Source organism: Thamnophis elegans, chromosome 3 (genome assembly GCF_009769535.1).
Source record: "Thamnophis elegans isolate rThaEle1 chromosome 3, rThaEle1.pri, whole genome shotgun sequence".
NCBI classification, from domain to species: domain Eukaryota; kingdom Metazoa; phylum Chordata; class Lepidosauria; order Squamata; family Colubridae; genus Thamnophis; species Thamnophis elegans.
This window is the reverse complement of record NC_045543.1, coordinates 139,431,846-139,453,155: the sequence shown is the minus strand read 5'-3', so window position 1 is coordinate 139,453,155 and position 21,310 is coordinate 139,431,846. Positions and strand designations below refer to the sequence as shown.

General features: G+C 43.9%; 1 protein-coding gene across 2 annotated transcripts in view; it reads right to left on the bottom strand.

The window, feature by feature from the left end:
- Positions 1 to 21,310, bottom strand: part of DYM (dymeclin) — a 266,534-nt gene that overhangs the window by 176,594 nt on the left and 68,630 nt on the right. For both annotated transcript variants that reach the window (XM_032213699.1, XM_032213700.1), the window contains exons 7-9: positions 19,017 to 19,089; positions 5,606 to 5,731; positions 3,369 to 3,511 (exon numbers count right to left, since the gene is read on the bottom strand). In XM_032213699.1, coding sequence (XP_032069590.1) covers positions 3,369 to 3,511; positions 5,606 to 5,731; positions 19,017 to 19,089 — 342 coding nt within the window. The remainder of the gene's footprint in view (positions 1 to 3,368; positions 3,512 to 5,605; positions 5,732 to 19,016; positions 19,090 to 21,310) is intronic.

Here is a 21,310-nt window from a genome sequence, read left to right as displayed (position 1 = left end):
GAGAATAGCTTGCCCCCCTCTTCTTTGTGGCAACCCCTGAGATATTGGAACACTGCTATCATGTCTCCCCTAGTCCTTCTTTTTTTAAAAACCAGACATACCCAGTTCATGCAACCGTTCTTCATATCTTTTATCCTCCAAACCTCTAATCACCTTTGTTGCTCTTCTCTGCGCTCTAAAAATTAGAGTCAACTCAACGGCACAATTTAGCTCAAGCAAAATGTCACATGTTCTTTAATTATCTACTTGATATTAAAACCACCCAGATTTGGACAGCACAGAAAACTGTTACGATGACAATGATGGTTGGTCACACAACTCAGCGAGATATTTAGACTGCATTTGGCCATTTTTTATCCAATTATTATTATTATTATTATTATTATTATATTCACAAAAAATATGAAACCACAGCTGCCAATTCTGTAGCTGTGCGGGCCTTCCTGTTCTGACTCCCCCTCCGTACGCCGAGGCACTCTGACACAAGATTACTGCTAGACAACTTATTCGCAGTAAATTAACACACTGACAAGACTTTGGTAGCAATCCAGACTTCCAAGATAAGAAATACACATGAGAGCTTCTCCAGCGTTAGTATATTAGTTGAATCCTGCAAACAGCCTCCTCCTAAAGTCTCTTCTTATATACTCTCTTGGGAGGTGCCTAATTACAACCACCTGGGTCCAATTATCTTCTGTATCTGCGTAGTTGCTGTCGGCGCTTATCTGCCTGTCTTTGCCTGGCATCCGGGACCAACTCCCTTAGCTCCTCCCCACTGCTCCAGGGCCTGACGTCAGGGACAAACTCCCTTTGGCTTTCACCGCTGCTCCATGCCTCAGGCGCCTCCTAGTGGTCAACCAGCCTCTCTGGTCCCTGCTCGGAGTCTGAACTCTGTCCAGGGTCCTCCACATCTTCTAAAGCCGACTCATAGGGCCCCTCGCTGTCGGAGTCTGTTTGTAGCTCCAATGGCGCCTGCTGGGCCACAACACCTTCCTATGCATCAAATTATTCCTACGATGTCCATAACATATTGGTATAATATAAAGTATGTGTCAACTACTACTACTAATAATAATTTATTAATTATTAAGAACAATATATTGTTGTATACAATTAATATATAAGAGAAAGCACTGGAGAAAATAACAAAATACAAAGTAAGCAGAAGTAGAAGAACTCCCCCCCCCAAAAAAAAACAGCAAGGATAGTACCAATAGTAATAGGAGCCTTGGGTGCAATCCCAAAACAACTCGAGCAGAACCTGAACATGATCGGCATTTATTGACCAAATCCCCATCAGTCAATTGCAAAAGGCAGCTTTCCTCGGAACAGCTTACATCCTGTGATGATGCCTTTAACCCCATCAAACATCAACATCCGACTATCCCAGGTCCTTGGGGAGGACTTGATAAATGGATAAAAAAGCCAAATCTAGTCTAAACATCTGGATGATTGTGAGAATCAAAACTGCTCTGTTACCAAAGCTACTGAGGATTTTGTTGTTGTTGTTAACCTGACTTAAAACCAATAGCAGCTAAATGTAGACCTACAGATGTGTAATACTTGCGTCTCAAATCATGCAAGACTCTTCTTCACTGCTTTCTATTGCCTTAAGCAAAACATTAAGGATATAAATATGTTTAGGATTAGCATTTAGTTCATTGTGGGGTCTTTAGCTAGGAGGAAGTGCAGACAATTTGGTTTAATTGTTTTTTTGTTGCAGGAGAGTTACACAGAGGGAGGAGAGAAAGAGGAAATAAAACACATATGAAGGTCTTTGTACCACACACAGAGAGAGTGCTGTGGTTAGGGCTTGTTAGCATTCCCTACAGACATGGAATTGATTCATACTGAAAACAGATACCCAAACAAGCGGGGTAAACCAAATGTGATTTCTATCGCAACTCGCCTTAGTCATGAAATCCATCTGAGTCATCTTGGGCCAATCACCAGGGGACTGTGAGTTCTAGTCCTGCCTTAGTCATGAAATCCATATGAGTCATCTTGGGCCAATCACCAGGGGACTGTGAGTTCTAGTCCCGCCTTAGTCATGAAAGCCAGCTGAGTCACCTTGGGCCAATCACCAGGGGACTGTGCGTTCTAGTCCCGCCTTAGTCATGAAATCCATCTGAGTCATCTTGGGCCAATCACCAGGGGACTGTGAGTTCTAGTCCCGCCTTAGTCATGAAAGTAATCTGAGTAACCTTGGGCCAATCACCAGGGGACTGTGAGTTCTAGTCCCGCCTTAGTCATGAAAGCCAGCTGAGTCACCTTGGGCCAATCACCAGGGGACTGTGCGTTCTAGTCCCGCCTTAGTCATGAAAGCCAGCTGAGTCACCTTGGGCCAATCACCAGGGGACTGTGAGTTCTAGTCCCGCCTTAGTCATGAAAGCCAGCGGAGTCACCTTGGGCCAATCACCAGGGGACTGTGCGTTCTAGTCCCGCCTTAGTCATGAAATCCATCTGAGTCATCTTGGGCCAATCATCAGGGGACTGTGCGTTCTAGTCCCGCCTTAGTCATGAAAGCCATCTGAGTCACCTTGGGCCAATCGCCAGGGGACTGTGAGTTCTAGTCCTGCCTTAGGCATGATATCCAGCTGGGTCACCTTAGGCTAGTGTCTCTCACTCAATCTAACTCATCTCAAAGGGTGGTTGTTGTAGACATAATAGGAGGGGGAAGGAATGCAGGTAGTCCTCGACTCACAACACCAGTGAGCTCAACATTTCTATTGCTAAGTGAGCCAGTTGTTAAGTGACGTTTGCCCCTATTTCACGACCTTTCTTGCCACAGTTGTTAAATGAATCACTGCAGTTCTTAAGTTAGTAACACGGTTGTTGAGGGAATCTGGCTTCCCCACTGATTTGCTTGCCAGAAGGTCGCAAAAGGTGATCCCTGGGACACTGCAACTGTCATAAATATGAATCAGTAGCCAAGCGGCCAAATTTTAATCACATGACCACGGGGTTGCTGCTACGGTTGTGGTCATAAGTCCCTTTTTTCAGTGATGTTGTCACTTCAAATGGTCACTAAATGAACTGTTATAAGTCGAGGACTATCTGCATCAGTTATGTTCATTGCCTTGAGTTATTTATAATAGTAATAAAGGCGGTGTATCAATAAATGTAAAATTACATTACCCCCGTTAACTCTGCTCTTCGAAAGCAAGGCAGAATGAAGTGAAATTACATAGGAATAGGGGTTCCAGATAACAATAAAAAATGTTACTTCTATTTCTTATAAAAGGGAGAAAAGGTTTATACCTGATTCAGATATCTGACATGCCCAAAATATATTCACAGAGAGAAATAAAAGCACTGAATGTCTGGCGGACACAGGTACAGGTAGCAATAACGCCAATAAAACTCACTTGCCACTCCTGATGCAATTCCGTATAGCAGTCCACCTCCTTCGGATTCAGGCTGGAAGACATGGGAACTTGGAGGAGGGCTTCGCTCTTGACGGATGAAGTTATATAACAAAGTTTTCACTAGTCGGCTGGTGTATGGGAGACTGGCAAATACAAAAGGGCCAAAGTTTTAAGTGGATTTGGGGCTGCACCAGAATGCAGACAAAATCATTCTTTTCCTTTCCTCTATTTTGCAAAACTTATCTAAAACGCGACAGTTTAAAAGTGCTCTTTTAAAAATGAAAACAGGTCATTAAGTGATACACGTAATGTTAAAATCCCTAATTCAGTGTTTCTTAAGCTTGGTGACTTTAAAATGCGTGGACTTCAACTCCCAGAATTCCCCAGCCAGGGGAATTCTGGGAGTTGAAGTCCACACATTTTAAAGTCACCAAGCTGGAGAAACAATGCTTTAATTTGATGCCTACTTAGACACTCTCAACTCTTCTGAATTTTAAAAAGGCTAATATATTTTAAATGTGTTATCAGAGGCGTTAAAAAAAAGGTGCTAGACTTTGAAAATAAACACAAGTTTCCCATGACCTTTTTACATATTCAGAAATCAGTTATATATGACTTGGCATTTATATATTTAGAAAATAAAAATAGTTTACCACTATTTGTTCTGTTACAGGGAGAGGAGTCCAAAATACTCACAAGTACTGAGCAATGAAGGCTGAATAAATGTACATATCTGTGACAACTTGCCTTTAACCTGGTTCAAGTAAATTCAAAAACTTCTAATGCCTACTCTTTAGAGATTCACAGAAGGAAAAACAATAAATACTTCCCCGCAAACCAAAACTTTAGGCTTAAACAACCTGGTACATTCTAAATATTTAAAATATAGTTCCCAAAAATCTCTTTTTGCCATGGCCATGTTGGCTTCGGTTGATGGAAGCTAACATCTAAAACATCTAGAAAACAATGGACTTCTAACTTCTGCTATGAAAGTGCTTTGTTTTAATGCTGTAAAAATGCAGAGCCATTCTAATTCACTCCATATCCTAAAATTATGAAGTGGAACGGCATACAATACTTTCATCTCAGCATATTTATTTAACAACCCGTTGTTTAAGTGAGATTAAAAAAAAATGTTTCTTATTGCCCGGAGAGTCAATCTGTAATCAGCTTGGGAGATCTTTCAGGAGCACAAATTAATCTACATCTAAATAAAAAGATTTGCTTTGGCAGAATAAATGCAAGTGCTGTGCTCGTTAAACTCAAGAATAAAAGCTACCTACCTGTGTTTCCCCCAAAATAAGACACGGTCTCCTATATATATATATATATATGTGTGTGTGTGTGTGTGTGTGTATGTATATGTATGTGTATATATATATATATATATATGTGTGTGTGTATGTATGTGTGTATATATATATATATATATATATATATATATATATATATATATATATATATATGTGTGTGTGTATATGTGTATATGTGTATATATGTATATATGTATATATGTATATGTATGTGTGTATATGTATGTATATATATTTATATATATGTATGTGTGTGTGTGTGTATATATATGTGTATGTGTGTGTGTGTGTGTGTGTGTGTGTGTGTGTGTATACTCCAAAAAAGGCACCAGGTCTTATTTTGGGGGATATCTTCCACTGACTCACCTCGCGGTGGCGGCACTGACAGCCCCGGCTAACCGGAGCGCACTGCTGTCCCATTTCTTCTGTGGTCACACTGTGCTACTTGCTACTTACCCCCAGCCTCTGTTTTGCAGCCAATAAAAGAGCTCTAGATTGAGCTCTTTCCTGGAAGGCCTCTGACGGCGAAATGGAAGCCAGGGGCGTCAATCCAGAGCTCGTTTCTCTGCCGCAGAGGCCTTTCCTGGAGGCCTCTAACAGCAAAACTGAGATTGGGGGCGACACACGAAAGCGGTAGCTAACAGCTGCAGAAGAAGTGGGCCAGCAAGGCCAGACAGGTGTTGGGGTGCGCGAGGCAGCTCCACACACCCATTCCCACCCTCATTTGACTTTTACCTGTGCGCCTCGTCCCACCCCATACAACCAGGTGCAACAGAGTGGGCGGAGTCTTAACTAGGGCTTATTTTGGGGGGTAGGGCTTATATTGGATGCACATTAAAAATTCAAGCTAGGAGTTTTTTTCGGGATAGGGCTTATTTTTGGGGAAACACGGTACTTATAAAATAGTACTGCAGTCTAACCTACCATCGGCCATGCATAAGATACTTATGAATGATGCTCTTCCGCAGAATTTCCTTGTGGAAAAGCTGACAGGAGAGAAAAACGACCAGTGTTGTCACAGCTTCCAGGGAAATGCTGTATGTAATGTCTCTGCAACGAATGAAGACATAAAAGTATTAATCAACACCAATGAGTACATATTTACTAGCATTCTTTTTATACGTTATATGCAAATATTGGCTATAATGTTTGCTAGGAGCCTGGCTCAAAGAAGTCCTCGGCAAAAAAAAAACCCAAAACACCTCCCCCAATTCATATTCTGAGGTTTTTAGCCTTGCGGCGAGCCTGGGTCCTCCGACCCACACGTTGCGAAGAAGGGTGCTGGGAAGGTCCCTGCCGCACAGGCGCGCTCCTTCTGGCGCTTCCCGGTCTCCGCAGATCCAGTCTCTCTCTGGGTTGCTGGCTGGCTGGCGGCAAAAAGCGGCGCTTGCAAAGCACGCGGCTGCTATTAACTTAATTAGTGGTTGCCGGCACTGCGCCCGGGCCGCTGATTCTAAAACGCCGGGAAAGGCAGACTCCGCTGCGTGTAGAGGGAATGACACCCCCCCCCCGGAGGCTGCGGAGCCACTAGGCGCGCCTCGGCTCTCAGAGGCTCGACCACCCCTTCTAGCCGCACGCCAGATAAGCACTCAATTTACAACGTGTCCAATTATATTGCCAATTACTGTAAATGCTCTTAAACTCTAAAGTTGATGAAGAAACTCTTGGAGCCAAGTGATTGGACCAAAAGACTGAGGGAAACGGGAGCCAGGAGGGAAAGGAGGAGATGATAAAGAAAAATCCCTCAGTCTCTGGACCAATCAGGCTGTCACAAACCCTGTTGTAGCCCCTCCCACCGGAGCTACAAGAGAACCACAGATTCTCTTCCTTATGTGTTTACAAATAGGAAAACCCGGGGGGGGGGTGTGGAGAAGATAACCCAACAGTAGCACATGGATGGACTCAAGTACAGGAGCAATGGGTGCTCCATTGGAGGATCTGAAGGACCTGGCTGAGGATGGATCTCATGGAGAAAAATTGATGTAGCCACTAAGAATCAACCCTGACTTGATGGCACATAAAGATCACACCATTCAACATCATAAAACACAGAATCATAGGGATGGAAGGGACCTTGGAGGTCTCCTAATCCAGCCCCTTACTCAAGGCAAGAGACCTTATATCATCCTGGTCAAATCCATCAATTAGAATAGAGCTGGAAGGGGCCTAGGAGTTCTTCTAGCCCAGTGGTCTCCAACCTTGGCAACTTTAAGACTTGGTCTAGATAAATGGTACCACTTTGATAGGCGCTTTCTTTGGGATGCAAAAGAAGCCCCCAACTGGGCATCCCCTGGGCGACAGTGCTTCCAACATGGAAGTATTAGTATAGAGTTACTTAGTTATTATCTCTTCGTTATTTGTTTCGTGTTTCATAAAATAGTTCATTTGTATTTAATGTTAATGGTTCGAAGAATGTGAGGTTGGATGGTCGGCCCCCACACATTTTCACCTCACCAAATCTGCCCCTCCTTGCAAAAAGTTTGGACACCCCTGCTCTAAAGTTTTCTTGGCAAGGTTCTAGAAGAGACATGCCCTTGCCTTTTTCACAGGGCTGAGAGTGAATGACTGGCCCAAGGGCACCCAGCCAATTTTGCAGGCCCAAGCTGGGACTAGAACTCACCGCCTTCTGGTTTCTAACCTGATGCCTCTAACCACTAAACCAAACTGGCTCTTTCCAACCCCACATTCCATCTGCCAGCCAATGTCGGCTGGCGACTCCCCGGGGGAGAGCCTTCTCTGTCGCAGCTCCAGCCCTTTGGAACGATCTCCCCGTGGAGATCCGGACCCTTACTACCCTCCCGGTCTTCCGCAAAGCCGTTAAGTCCTGGCTGCTCCAGCAGGCCGGGGGGCTCTCGAAATATCCAGCCCCTCGGAAACTGTGACCGTTGTGTATTTTAAAGTGTTGTTTTGTGTATTTATCCCCTTCCCTTGTTTATTGTAAGCCGCCCGGAGTCCTTCGGGAGTGGGCGGCATACAAGATCAATAAACTCAACTCAACACAAAAAAAAATTACACTTAGAGAAAATGTAAGAGCCATAGAAGTGTTGCATACTTGGGAACTGTAGCAGCACAAAACAGAGTGAAGTACTTTCCATATCATGAAGGGCACTTGTTAATTTGTGCTTTTCATTTGTGGCGGATAAAGTCCAGCGTATGCCACGGCGGCTTAGTATTGGCTCCAGGAAGTTCAAAAGCAGGAGTGGGCTTCAAAGATTTCAGCAACAGGTTCTCTGCTTGGTTGCTGGGTGGATGTCGCCATGGTGGGTGTGGCCTAGTCACCCTCCTGTACCACGGCCAGGGGGTGGGGGGGGGTCATTTTCACCTTCCTCAGGCTCCGGAGGTTTTCCTGGAGCCTCTGGGAGGGCAAAAACTGCCTCCCCTGGGCTCCGGAGGCCTGTTTTTCCCCCCTCCCCAAATCTCCGTATGGGCCCTGCACTTACCTCGCATTCAAAATGGGCCGCGTGTACACTCCTGGGAGGGGGTGGTGGCAGCGGCAGGGTGGGTGGGGCCAGCCAGGGGTGGGATTTGGAGGTTCTCCGAACCAGTCATAATGTTAGCTATGGGTTCTCCCAAAGAGGGGCGAATCTGTAGCAGCCCACCCCTGTTCAAAAGTAGGAATAGAAGAGCAATGGCATCTTCCTTGTTGCTTCCTAGCATTTGGGTGTTTAGAGCATGCAAGTCCATGATGTCAAAGGTGTTCAAATAGCAGTGGATAGCCCTGTCCTCCATGAGAGAAATTTCCTAAGAGTGAGGACAATTAACCAGCGGAGCAGCTTTGCCTTCAGAAGTTGTAGGTGCTCCATCACTGGAGGCTTTCAACAAGAGATTGGACAACCATTTGTGTAGAATGGTTCAGGGCCTCTTGCTTGAGCAGGGGGTTGGACTAGAACACCTCCAAGATCCTGTCCAAGTCTGTTATTCTGTTTCTGAATTTGTCCGGGTTTCCCGTTAAAACCATCCAAATGGCTCTCCATTCCCATGTTTCTTGAAAGCTAAATTCTGCACTTTGAAGATTAGAATAGAATAGAATTATTTATTGGCCAAGTGTGATGGGACACACAAGGATAATTTGTCCTTGGTGCAGATGCTCTCCATGTACATAAATAGACAAGATACATTTGTCACGAAACAAAAGGTACAGCACTTAATGACAGCCAAAGGGTACAAATAAGCACCAGGAAACTATCAATATCAATATAAATCGTAAGGATACAAGCAATAAAGTCACAGTCCTGTATTCATAAGTAGGAGGAGATGGGTGATAGGAACGATGAGAAGACTAGTAGTAATAGTAATGCAGCCTTAGTAAATAGTTTGACAGTGGTGAGGGAATTATTTGTTTAGCAGAGTGATGGCGTTCGGGAAAAAACTGTCCTTGTGTCTAGTTGTCTTGGTGTGCAGTGCCCTATAACATCGTTTTGAGGGTAGGAGTTGAAACAATTTATGTCCAGGATGCGAGGGGTCTGTAGATATTGTCACAGCCCTCTTTTTGACTTGTGCAGTATACAGGTCCTCAATTGTTGAGGAGTCCCAAATCTCTGTGTGTGTGTGTGTGTGTGTGTGTGTAATTTGTGTGTAGAGGGTTGAAATCCAAGTTCGGATGTTATCTGGGTCCACCATGCCATCTCTTATTTAGAATTTTGCAAGAATTATAGAGTTTTGCCTCAGAAGCAATCCCTTTTAATCCGCTTGGCTGCCCTTTTTTTGTACGTCTTATCGGCTTCTTTAATTTCAACGATCTGTGTGCGGTAAGTACTTCTTTATCTCGGGCTTTTCAGCCTCGCTGATCTGCGATAGCAAAATGGCATCAAGGCTCTGCATTGTTTATAGTGGGGGGTTCATAACTTGGGATGCCCACAGATGTTTTGCGCTGATAAGAGCGGCAGGATAACAATATTTGGGTACCCTTGCTGGGAATCACTGACCTATAGACTCGTCCCACGTCAGCTTTTCTGAACAAAAGCCATTTCTTACTCTTCATCTCCTAACAAGTCGAATTTCACCGGAAGCATCCAAGGTTAAAAGTTCGCTAATTTAGGATGGTTGCCAGAAGAGACGGATTCAAGCATCAACATTCAAATAATAAAGGAAAAGGGCCTTGATTGCCACACTTCCCGAGGAGGGTTGACCAGAAAGGTTTAAAGACGAGTTTGCCAAAAAGGATGAAGCCGGTTCAGGATAGTGAAAGGCAAAGAGCCTCCTGTTTGAGGATCTTCGGGGAACATGATCTTTCCTCTTGGCAATGCTCTCCAAATTAACATCCACTAATGGCAAACAGGCATGCAAAGAATACACTAGCGATGCTTGTTTGAGAAATGTTTGGGGAAGCGTCTCAATTTATTTCTGAAAAAAGTAACTGGAAGCCAAAAACTCAACAGTGACCTCTTTTGCCATCCTCTTATTTGAAAAGAAAGAAACAGGAAATATTCCCAGTGAATTCTTCCACCTCCTCCGTGGAAAGGAAGGGAGTGGATTCAGCAGCTACAAAAGGGAATTAAGATGTCTCGCTCATGAGTCATTCCCTGGACTGCAGACAAGCCTCAGGACGCTCAAGGCTCCCATTTCTCATCCTACCTATGTTTAAAGTCATCCGTAAAAATGAAAACACTATATATATATATATATATATATATATATATATATATATATATATATATATATATATATATATATATATATATATATATATATATATATATAAAATTGGGGCTTATCAGGGGTTGTGACTCTAAATATAAACCTTCTTCCCTGGCTTCAGCTGATAAGGAGGAGACCTGTGGCTTAGCTAAGACGTTTGCCTAAGATGCAATACAGCACAGGTTTGAATCCCAGTAAGGGTATGGCTAGCTGATGAGAGCTAAATAGCTTGAAATAGATCTATACTAGTCTCCTTTTATTTATTTATCAGCACAAATTTAAAAAACAAACAAACACAAATATAACAAAGGCAACAGTAAAAATATTGGGTTTCTGTCGTGATGGACTCTTGTGACGAGCCGATTGACAGATGATGGAAGCAGTTAGCTTCCTCCCATAATTGGGGCTTACCAGGGGTTGTGACTTAACATATATATATATATATATATATATATATATATATATATATATATGTGTGTGTGTGTGTGTGTGTGTGTGTGTGTGTGTGTGTGTGTGTGTGTGTGTGTGTATGTATGTATGTATGTATGTATGTATGTATGTTAAGTCACGCAAAATTACACTCAATTGCTAACGTTTCCACGCTTCTACCAAGTCAGACATTCTATAAAATAAATAGAAATATCTCTTTCGGCAGCAGGATTTGCTTATAGAGAAAACCGGGTGCTTTCAGATGGAATATCAAACTATAGAGAGTGATGGCTAACTTTTTGATCATGCGCGCGTAACTCTCCCCGGCCCCTATGCATGCGACACCCACCACCCCATTTTGGCTTCCAGGTTGCTGTAGGGAGGACTTCCAGCAGAGGGATGGATTACAGCCGCCATTACTACCGATTCGGCACCCCAAAAATTTTGTGCGCTCCACACGCGGGTACATTTACACTTAAAATGATCTGCACCTGTATACAACATTTAAAAAGTAATAAAAATTACATTTTTCCCCATGAAGATTGTTCTGTGCATGTGCAGAATGGAAAATCAAGATGGCGCCGCCAAGGATAGAAACGGGACAGTCATGTGTCCGCCAGAGTTACTACCTATTCAGCCAAACCGCACCAAATAGGTAGGAACCCACCTTCCAAGGCAGTGGTGGGTTTCAAAATTTTTTAGAACCTCTTCTGTAGATGTGGCCTGCTTTGTGGGAGTGGCTTGCCAGCCATTGGACCGGGTGGGAGTGGCTTGCCAGCCATGTGACTGGGTAGGCATGGCCAACTTGTAAAATGTGGTGAACAACGCTTAACATCGCTCTTGCTTAGCAACCAAAATGTTGGCTCAGAAACTCTGGCATTGAAATGTGCAAGTCTTAAAGCTGTCAAGTTACAAGACCCTTGGACCCCTAACCCTTTAGAAAAAAACCCCAGAGGTGTTCAAACTTGACAGCTTTAAGACTTGTGGACTTCAACTCCCAGAATTCCTCCTCCAGTCATGTTGGCTCAGGAACTCTGGCATTTGAAGCACGCAAATGTATTGTTTGTGTCTATTGTCGGTACCCTCCCTTCCTTATTTTATGTAAGCCGCCCTGAGTCCCCTCAGGGAAAAGGGCGGCCTATAAATACTAATAAAATCAAAAATCAAAATCAAAATCAAATCTTAAAGCTGTCAAGTTACAAGACCCTTGGACCCCTAACGCTTTAGAAAAAAAAAAAACCAGGGGTGTTCAAACCTGGCAGCTTTAAGACTTGTGGACTTCAACTCCCAGAATTCCTCCTCCCACTGTTCATCTTGATGATGTGCAGACGGGCGAGGGGAGGGAGCTGGAACCGGTTCTAAACGGCACTGTAGATTTGTGGAACCTCTTCTATAGAAGAGGTTAGAACTGGCAGGAACCCACCCCTGTTACAGGCCCAAAACAGGGTGTGGAGGCGCTGCGTAAGCTAAGCCCCCAAAATGCAATGCGAGTGCCCTCCCATGCATGCACCTCACCCCCCCCTGCGCATGTGCGTGCACGTCCCCCACATGTGCAGCAGAGACCAGAAGACTAGCTGGCCGGCGGAAGATGCATGCACATGCACGGCGATGGCTGATATGCCCACAGACAGAGCTCTGTGTGCCATGGGTTCACCATCACGGAACTATAGCTTGGTCTTTAGGAGCAGCGAGAGCGAATTCGACTTGCATGTTTCTATCGTCCTCTTTGATTTTTAAACAAGTGAGGAAATCAGAAGCTTCCTTGTTTGGGTCAATGAAAAAAATACAGCTTGCAGCTACATCTTAATGGGTAGCATAGTGCCATGTGGTAAACACCATCTGTTGAATTTAGATACAGCAACAAACTATGGCTTGCTACTCATTCCGATAGGAACTTGTACTTGTACTTGACGCCTCTTCACCCATCGTGGGTATAGGCGACTTCCATGGAAATTTGACGCCCCTCACTTTCCAAGGGAGGAAGAGCATTTAAAATTAAGGGAAGCTTGTGCTAAAGCAATTTTGCATTTATGGTATAGATTTCCAAAGTTTCAAACTGGTTTTTAAAAATTAGCTGTTATTTTCTCAGAGAGAGATCTATTCATGCTCTTTAATTTAGTTCTGCCGGCTATAAATCTTGAAAAAGTTGGGAGTTCTACTCTCCATGGATTTCAACAAATAAGGGACTGTAAATAGAATATAGAAACATAAGGCTGGAAGGGACCTTGAAGGTCTTCTAGTCTATCCCCCCCCCCCCTGTTCAAAGCAGGAGACCTTATACCATCTCAAACGGTTGTTCAGTCTATTTTTGAAAATCTCTAAATTGATCCAGGCAATATTCTGTTCGCAAAGCACTTATCTATGTAAACAGAAAATGCACAAACAAACTGTTAAAAAAAGTTTTAAAAAGTCAAATAAAAGCTTAATATAGTCTCTGACATTTTAAGGATTCTCCTTGTATGAACTGTCAATTACACTCAAAGATATACTATAATATACTTCAGATATTAAATAAATATGTGAAATAACAAAAAAATCATAGCTTTTACCTCAACTACAAATGTAATATATGAAATTCTTTGGCACAATCCAGAACATGCACAACGTATTTCTCGTGGTTTCCCAAATTTTCTCACTTAATTATTCTATATCTTAGATCAGTGATGGTGAACCTTTTTTGGCTCGCGTGCCAATAGTGTGTGTATGTGTGTGTGTGTGTCTGTGTGTGTGCGCGCACGCGCGCAGGGGGACACACCCATAATGCTATGCTTCCATGAAGCGTCCCTGAAGCCTCCGAAGTGCAAAAAAACAGCACTACGGAAAAACGGAAACTTCAGGAACGGACTTCCAGTTTGCTCGTAGGGCCGGTTTTAGCCCTCCCGAGGCTTCAGGAGACTTCAGGCTCCAGAGAGGCCCCTGAAGGCTCCGGAGGGCTAAAACTGGCCCTACGAGCAAACTGGAAGTCCGTTCCTGAATTTCCGGTTTGCCCGTAGGGCCAGTTTTTCAGGGAAGCCTCCGGAGTGCGAAAAACCAGCCCTACAGGCAAACGGGAACTTCAGGAATGGACTTCCAGTTTGCTCGTAGGGCCGGTTTTAGCCCTCCGGAGCCTTCAGGCTCCGGAGAGGCCCCCGAAGGCTCCGGAGGGCTAAAACCAACCCTATGAGCAAACCAGAATTCCGTTCCTGAATTTCTGGTTTGCCCGTAGGGCCAGTTTTTCAGGGAAGCCTCCGGAAGGCGAAAAATGGCTCAAAAGAAGGCCAAAGTTAGCTGGCCAGTGCATGCATGCTTCGTGTGCCCTGACAAATCGCTCCGCGTGCCACCTGTGGCACACGTGCCATAAGTTCGCCATCACAGTCTTAGATGAATTCCTGGACACTGTCCAGTTTTAGTCTCAGTCTGGGAGGAAAAAAAAGAATCCCTCTTTGGGAATTTTAATTAGAGAAAAGTGCTCATTTGGACCAGCAATCCAAGAGGCAAGTTTGGCTGGCACAAATTTAATGAGGGATCAAAATTCACTTTCAGCTTTGAGGCAGAGCCCATCCCTACATGAGAAACAGAAAGGACAATTTCCTGTTGGTTTCATTTGCCACATGAACCCAGCAGGAAACCGTAATCTGCCTCGCCTGCTTTTTCACTTAACATAAACAATGATTTGCTTTAGCGCAATAAATCCTAGCTAGCAATTGCCTCAATGTCTATTAACTGTAGCTCATCATGATGTGAAACACACAGTGGGGACGTGTGCATGGTTTGGTTTTGCATGCTGCTCAAAGCTCTTCACAAACCCATCGAGATATATGGCACGAGTAGCTACCATAGAAAGGGGGGAAAGCCTCGGGAATTAGCCAAGCAAGCCATGATTACTTTGTCTACATGCAAGAGACAGGGTTAAACAGTAAACAGTAACAGAGTTGGAAGGAACCTTGGAGGCCATCTAGTCCAACCCCCTGCTCACGCAGGAGGATTGGGGAGTCCTTGGTGCTCCCTCAGCTGGATTGTTTTCTTGCAGATGTTTCCTCACCCAAACTAAGTAACATCATCAGTGCTAGTCAGTCTAGTACAGAGGTGTCAAACTTGCATCGCCACGGCATCGCCACGTGACGTATCATGACTTCCCCCTCCCTTTACTAAACCAGGTGTGGACGTGGGCAGCCCGTGACGTGTCTGGCCCATGGGCCACGGGTTTAACAGCTCTGGTCTAGTATTTGACGATGTTACATAGTTTTGATGATGATGTCTGCAAGAGAACTACCCAGAACATCATTTCAACCCTGAGCTACAAATATTCTTCTCCATGGGTAAGAGGATTGATTAACAAACAAGCCAATGGCTTAATGCAGGGGTGTAAAACTCAACGTCCACGGGCCGAATCCGGCCAATGGGGTGGCATGTGGCGCCACTCTGGAAACAGCAAAGGACCGGTTCATGGTGTCTCTACCAGCGGAAACTGAGTTCTTTTGACCACAACCGTCTCCTGCAGCCCTCTGCCAACAAAAATGGGAGCCTGGGGAGGCCGTATGCACCCCGGCCACAGCTCCACGAGCTCAAACACAACCCTGATGTGGCCTTCAATGAAATCAAGTTTGTGATATCTGTATTTAAGAAAGACATGCACAAGACTTGATGTTTAGTGCAGAAAACTACTGCCTCGTAGTATCTGCTTCTAGAATATATTGTTCTGCAATAGAGCCTGTATTTTTTGACAGTCTAAGTCACTTCTGGTCAAGAAACATTTAAACACAGGCTTCTGGAACCAATTTTATAGAATTCTGGATCCTGGCTACTGATTTTACAGGAGTGGACTCTAGTTGCAGACTATGTTGTGTGTGTGATTAACACTCAACTCCCTCTTCCCCCAGGCTGCCAACATTTATTAATATTTTTGTATTGTATTTGTATTTGTATTTATTTGTCTTGTATGCCGCCCACTCCCGAAGGACTCCGGGCGGCTCACAATAGACAAGGGAAGGGGAATAACTAGACAAAGACAACACTTTAAAAAAAAAACCCGCAATATTCACAGTTTCCGTGGGGCTGGATGTTTCACAAGCCCCCCGGCCTGCTGGAGCAGCCAGGACTTGGTGGCTTTGCGGAAGGCCGGGAGGGTAGTAAGGGTCCGGATCTCCACGGGGAGGTCATTCCAGAGGGCTGGAGCTGCAACAGAGAAGGCTCTCCCCCAGGGAGTCGCCAGTCGACATTGGCTGGCGGAAGGAATCCGGAGGAGACCTAACCTGTGAGATCTAATTTTTATATTCTTTCACCTCCAGCTTTTCTTCTAATCTTCCACAAACAGAAATGATCACTGTTACAGGAAGTATGGACAATGGCTCTTTGCATTATCAGAAAGGCTTCTCTAAGTCTCATCACAAATTCATTAAAAAACAACTGCCCCCCGTTAATGAACTGGCGACAAGATTAGGTTTCAAGAGCACAGCACTTCCCCCCAAAAAACCAACAAAAAATCCAACTGTGCCTTTATCAAAACACTAAATGCTTGTACGGCATCCGAGGGAATGGTCAATCAACAGCAAAAGGTAAAGGTTCCCCTCGCACATACGTGCTAGTCGTTCCCGACTATAGGGGGCGGTGCTTATCTCCGTTTCAAAGCCGAAGAGCCAGCGCTGTCTGAAGATATCTCCATGGTCATGTGGCCAGTATGACTAAACTCCAAAGGCTCATGGAACGCTGTTACCTTCCCACCAAAGGTGGTTCCTATTTTTCTACTTGCGTTTTTACATGCTTTCAAACTGCTAGGTTGACAGAAGCTGGGACAAGAAACAGGAGCTCACTCCGTTACACAGCGCTTGGGATTCGAACCGCTGAACTGCCAACCTTTCTAATCAACAAGCTCAGCGTCTTAGCCATTGAGCCACCTTCAATCAATAGTACAAAATATTAAAAAGCTGTAAGAGAGAAATCTGAAATCTTAAGGCTAACTCAGAAAAAAAGAGGGGTAAACCTATTCTCCAAAGCACCTGAGGGTAAAACAAGAAGCAAGGTATGGAAATTAATCAAGGAGAGATGCAAACTGGAATTAAGGAGAATCTTCCTAACAGTGAGAACAATTAACCGGGGGAACAGCTTGCCTTCAAATGTGGTGGGTACTTCATCACTGGAGGTTTTTAAGATGAGACTGGATGGACACTTGTCTCAAATTGTACAGAGCCTCTTGCTTGAGCAGAGGGCTGGACTAGAAGGCCTCCAAGGTCCCTTTCAGCTCTATTCTGCTTGCATTGTAAGTTCTGTCTATTTTGGTAAATGTCTTTGGAGATTCTCAGTCATTCAGGTCATAGTTGTCTCAAAGGTGCTTTTTTTTTTTCAAAAGGCAACTGGGTTTTGTTTTTTAGGAAAAAGAAAACGTTTCACTTCACTGATGAAGCTTCTCGGATGAGAAGCAAACTTCTTCTTTCTCAAAAAAAAATCCCCAAACCCCCAGTCAAGCTGTCTTTTGAAAAAAAAGCACCTTTAAGTTCACTTTGGTAGAACATTCTGCAGCTATGTAAAGACGAGGCAACAAAAATCAAAGGTAGCTATCGGGCTAATTTACTGTAAGTTAAGAAAAGTCTCTGAATTTATATGGAAATTTATCGTGAGAAAGAAAGAAGAGAAAGTAAGTTTTAAGGCTGCCATGGGCAAAATCCTACTAAGATTTCTGTGTACTTTAGCTTTCCTCCACGGCAATATAGTAAAAATAATGATTGTGCTAATCCTGAGACACACACAAACAATATCTATAATTTCCCATGATTTTGCACTCAAGAACAATTCAATTCATCTGATTGTTATCAGCTGGGACATGTTTTTTTTAAATAATCTCATTCCCCAACCTCCTTTTTGATTTGATTTGATTTGATTTGATTTAATAAATTTATAGGCCGCCCAATCCCGAAGGACTCCGGGCAGCTTACAGAAAATAAAAATTTAAAAAGTGAAGAGTTAAAAACAAACAGAGGAAAACAGATTAAAAGAAAGCACATCATGCACCCAGTCTAATTGGGGCTGAACCTCGGTCAAGAGGTCAACAGCCCCAGGCCTGCCGGAATAGCCAGGTTTTGATAGCCTTTCGGAAGGCCATGAGAGTGGGTAGGGTCCGGATCTCAGTTCATTCCATAGGGTCGGAGCGGCTACAGAGAAGGCCTCCCCCGGGGAGCCACCAGCCGACATTGTCTGGCTGGTGGCACCTGGAGAAGGCCCACCCTGTGCGATCTTATCGGTCGTTGGGAGGTATGCGGCAGAAGACGGTCTCGCAGATATCCGGGTCCTAGGCCATGTAGGGCTTTAAAGGTAATGACCAGCACCTTGAATCGTGCTCGGAGACCGATAGGGAGCCAGTGCAGCTCGCGGAGGATAGGTGTAATGTGGGTGTACCTTGGTACACCCAGTATCGCTCAGGCGGCTGTATTCTGGACTAATTGTAGTCTCCGAACACTTTTCAGGGGCAGCCCCATGTAGAGCGATTTTTCTTATTATCTTTTGCAAATATCATTTTGAACATAATCTAAACATTCTGAAACAGCTCCTGACTTTACATTTAGTGGGTCCAACAGAAATAAAATTTGTTCTGTGTTTTTTTGTCTGACTATTACAAATCTGGTGATTATAAGATGGACTCAAATGTAACTATGGAATTCTAGAAGAATTAGTTATTTTTATTTTTATTAAAAAGGAGTTAACCCGCGCAGCCTGTAATCAATATTATGTAAAATAGATATCTGAATTTCCAATTAGCAGGGCCAGTTTTTATTTTGTTAGCTTTATGGCCTGCTTTTTCTTCAGGAGGTCAAGGTAATACGTGGGGATCTTCCCTTTTTAATATGACCCTGAGGCCTGGGGATTATTGGTATTGTAATCACAATGCAGGGACGGGGCGACTCAGTGGCTAAGACGCTGAGTTTGTCAATCAGAAAGGTCAGCAGTTCGAATCCCTAGCACCACGTAACGGAGTGAGCTCCCGTTACTTGTCCCAGCTGCTGCCAATCTAGCAGTTTGAAAGCATGTAAAAATGCAAATAGAAAAATAGGAACCACCTTTGGTGGAAGGTAACAGCATTCCGTGCCCCTTCGGTGTTTAGTCATGCCAGCCACATGACCATGGAGACGTCTTCAGACAGTGTTGGCTCTTCAACTTTGAAACAGAGATGAGCACCGCCCCCTAGAGTCAGGAACGATTAGCACATATCTGCGAGGGGAACCTTTACCTTTACCTTTAATCACAAACAATGCATCTGGAGGGAACTCAAATGGAAACCGAACACATGAAATCTACTTACAAAAGAGGAACCTCCACAATCAGTTGAATGAGGCAGCAGAATAATTCTTCCATAAGATCTTCATATTCAGATTCTAAAAGAAAATAAGGAAATTTTACTGGATATGTCAACGTTAGTACAGTAATCTTGCTTCCAAATTCTATCCAAATTTCCAGTTACCAAAAGTTTAAACTTCACCAGGCTTTTTTAAAAACAGTGTATTGTCTCGGCTCTAAGACTGTAACAAACCGATTGATTGAAAACAGTGTATTTTTAAAAATGGCTCAAAAAACAGCGGGTTGAAATACAGGCTAGGACAGTGAGGTACTCGGTAACTTTTCGGTACCGAGTGCCCAAATCGGAACATGCGTGCATGCGCTGAAGCACCAGAAATCCAAAGACCAGTCCATGCCTGTTTTCAGGCCACTTTCAGGCTGTTTTTCATGCTGTTTTCAGGCTGTATTTCAGGATTAAAAACAACCTAAAAATGGCCCAGAAAACAGCCCGAAAAACTGCTTTGTTTTTGCCTGTTTTTTGGCGCTCCAGATGATAGGCTCAAGATCTACATGGATCTTGACGGACTCCAACACTGGATCTTATCCAAGAAAATGGAATTCAAGATAGAGAAAAGTACGGCTTTACACTTGGGAAAGAAAAACCAAATGTGCAGGTCCCGATTAGGTGAAACCTGGCTCAAAAGCTGTAAATGTGAGAGGGATCCTGGAGTCCTAGTGGAAGATCACTTAAATATGAGCTAGTAGTGTGCGGCTACAGCCATAGAAGCCAATGCAGTGCAACAGAGGGATAGAATGAAGATCACGTGAAGTATTAGTGCCACTTTATAAAAACCTCAGTAATAGCAATAGCAATAGCAGTTAGACTTATATACCGCTTCATAGGGCTTTCAGCCCTCTCTAAGCGGTTTACAGAGTCAGCATATTGCCCCCAACAACAATCCGGGTCCTCATTTTACCCACCTCGGAAGGATGGAAGGCTGAGTCAACCCTGAGCCGGTGAGATTTGAACAGCCAAACTGCAGAACTGCAGTCAGCTGAAGTAGCCTGCAGTGCTGCATTTAACCACTGCGCCACCTCGGCTCTATAAGACCATACCTGGAATACTGCATCCAGTTTTGGTCACTGTTGTGGCTCGGCAGGAGCCGTTGGAGCTGCCACCAGACTCCAACAGCGAGGGGTCTTATGAGTCGGCCCTGGAGGATTCAAAGGACCCAGGAGAGGGTTCCGACTCCGAGCAGGGCGCAGAGAGACTAGTTGGTCACCAGGTGATCAGTGGGGAGGAGACAAGAATGAGTGATCCAGAAAACACCTGTGAGTTGTTCCAGGATGCACGCCGTCGAAGGGCTACTCGTCGTCAAGAACAACTGCGTAATCACAGGAGGTGATTACGCTCAGCTGATGCTCATTAAGATCCTCTCCTGATTATAAAAGAGACTGCTTGTGCCACGCCTTTCTGCAGAAGTCAACGTTAACGATTAACAAGAAACAAACTTGGCAGGCTGGATTGCTGCCAGAGTTTGTTTGCATTGCTGCCAAGTTTTGTAGGACTTGCTGCCGGAGTGCTTATCTCTTTGTTTATGTGGCTATCCAACGAGAGTCTGGATTGATTAAAAAACATTCTCATTTACGTTGGTTTCGGCATTCGTTCCTGGACGGAGAAGGGGGGGTCAGAACAGGTCACCATGTTATTAAAAAAACGTTGAGACTCTGGAAAGAGTGCAGAGGGTAGCAACAAAAATGATTAAGGGCTTGAAGACTAAAACATATGAAGAACGGTTGCAGGGGTGGGGAAGGCTAATTTAGTGAAAAGAAGGACCAAGGATGACATAATATTAGTCTTGGAATATTTGAGGGGCTGCCAGAAAGAAGGGTGGGGGGGGGAGTCAACCTATTTCTCAAAGCACCAGAAGGTAAGACAAAAAGCATGAATAGAAACTAATCAACCTGGAATCAAGGAGAAATTCCTAACACTGAAAATAGAATATAATTCTTTATTGGCCAAGTGTGATTGGACACACAAGGAATTTGTCCTTGGTGCATAAGCTCTCAGTGTACATAAAAGATATAAGTGATAAATCATGACCATAGTCATCATCAATACATTCCTCCTAAATCATAAGATTCAAAACTTAGTGACAGTCATAGGATACTAAATAATCAATCAAACTCATACTAGGAAACTAAATAAAACACTATAAATCATAAAGACACGAACAACGAAGTTATAATCATAAGAAGAAAAGGAGGTAGGTAATAGGAAGGATAAGGAGAATAATAGTAATACAGTCTCAGTAAATA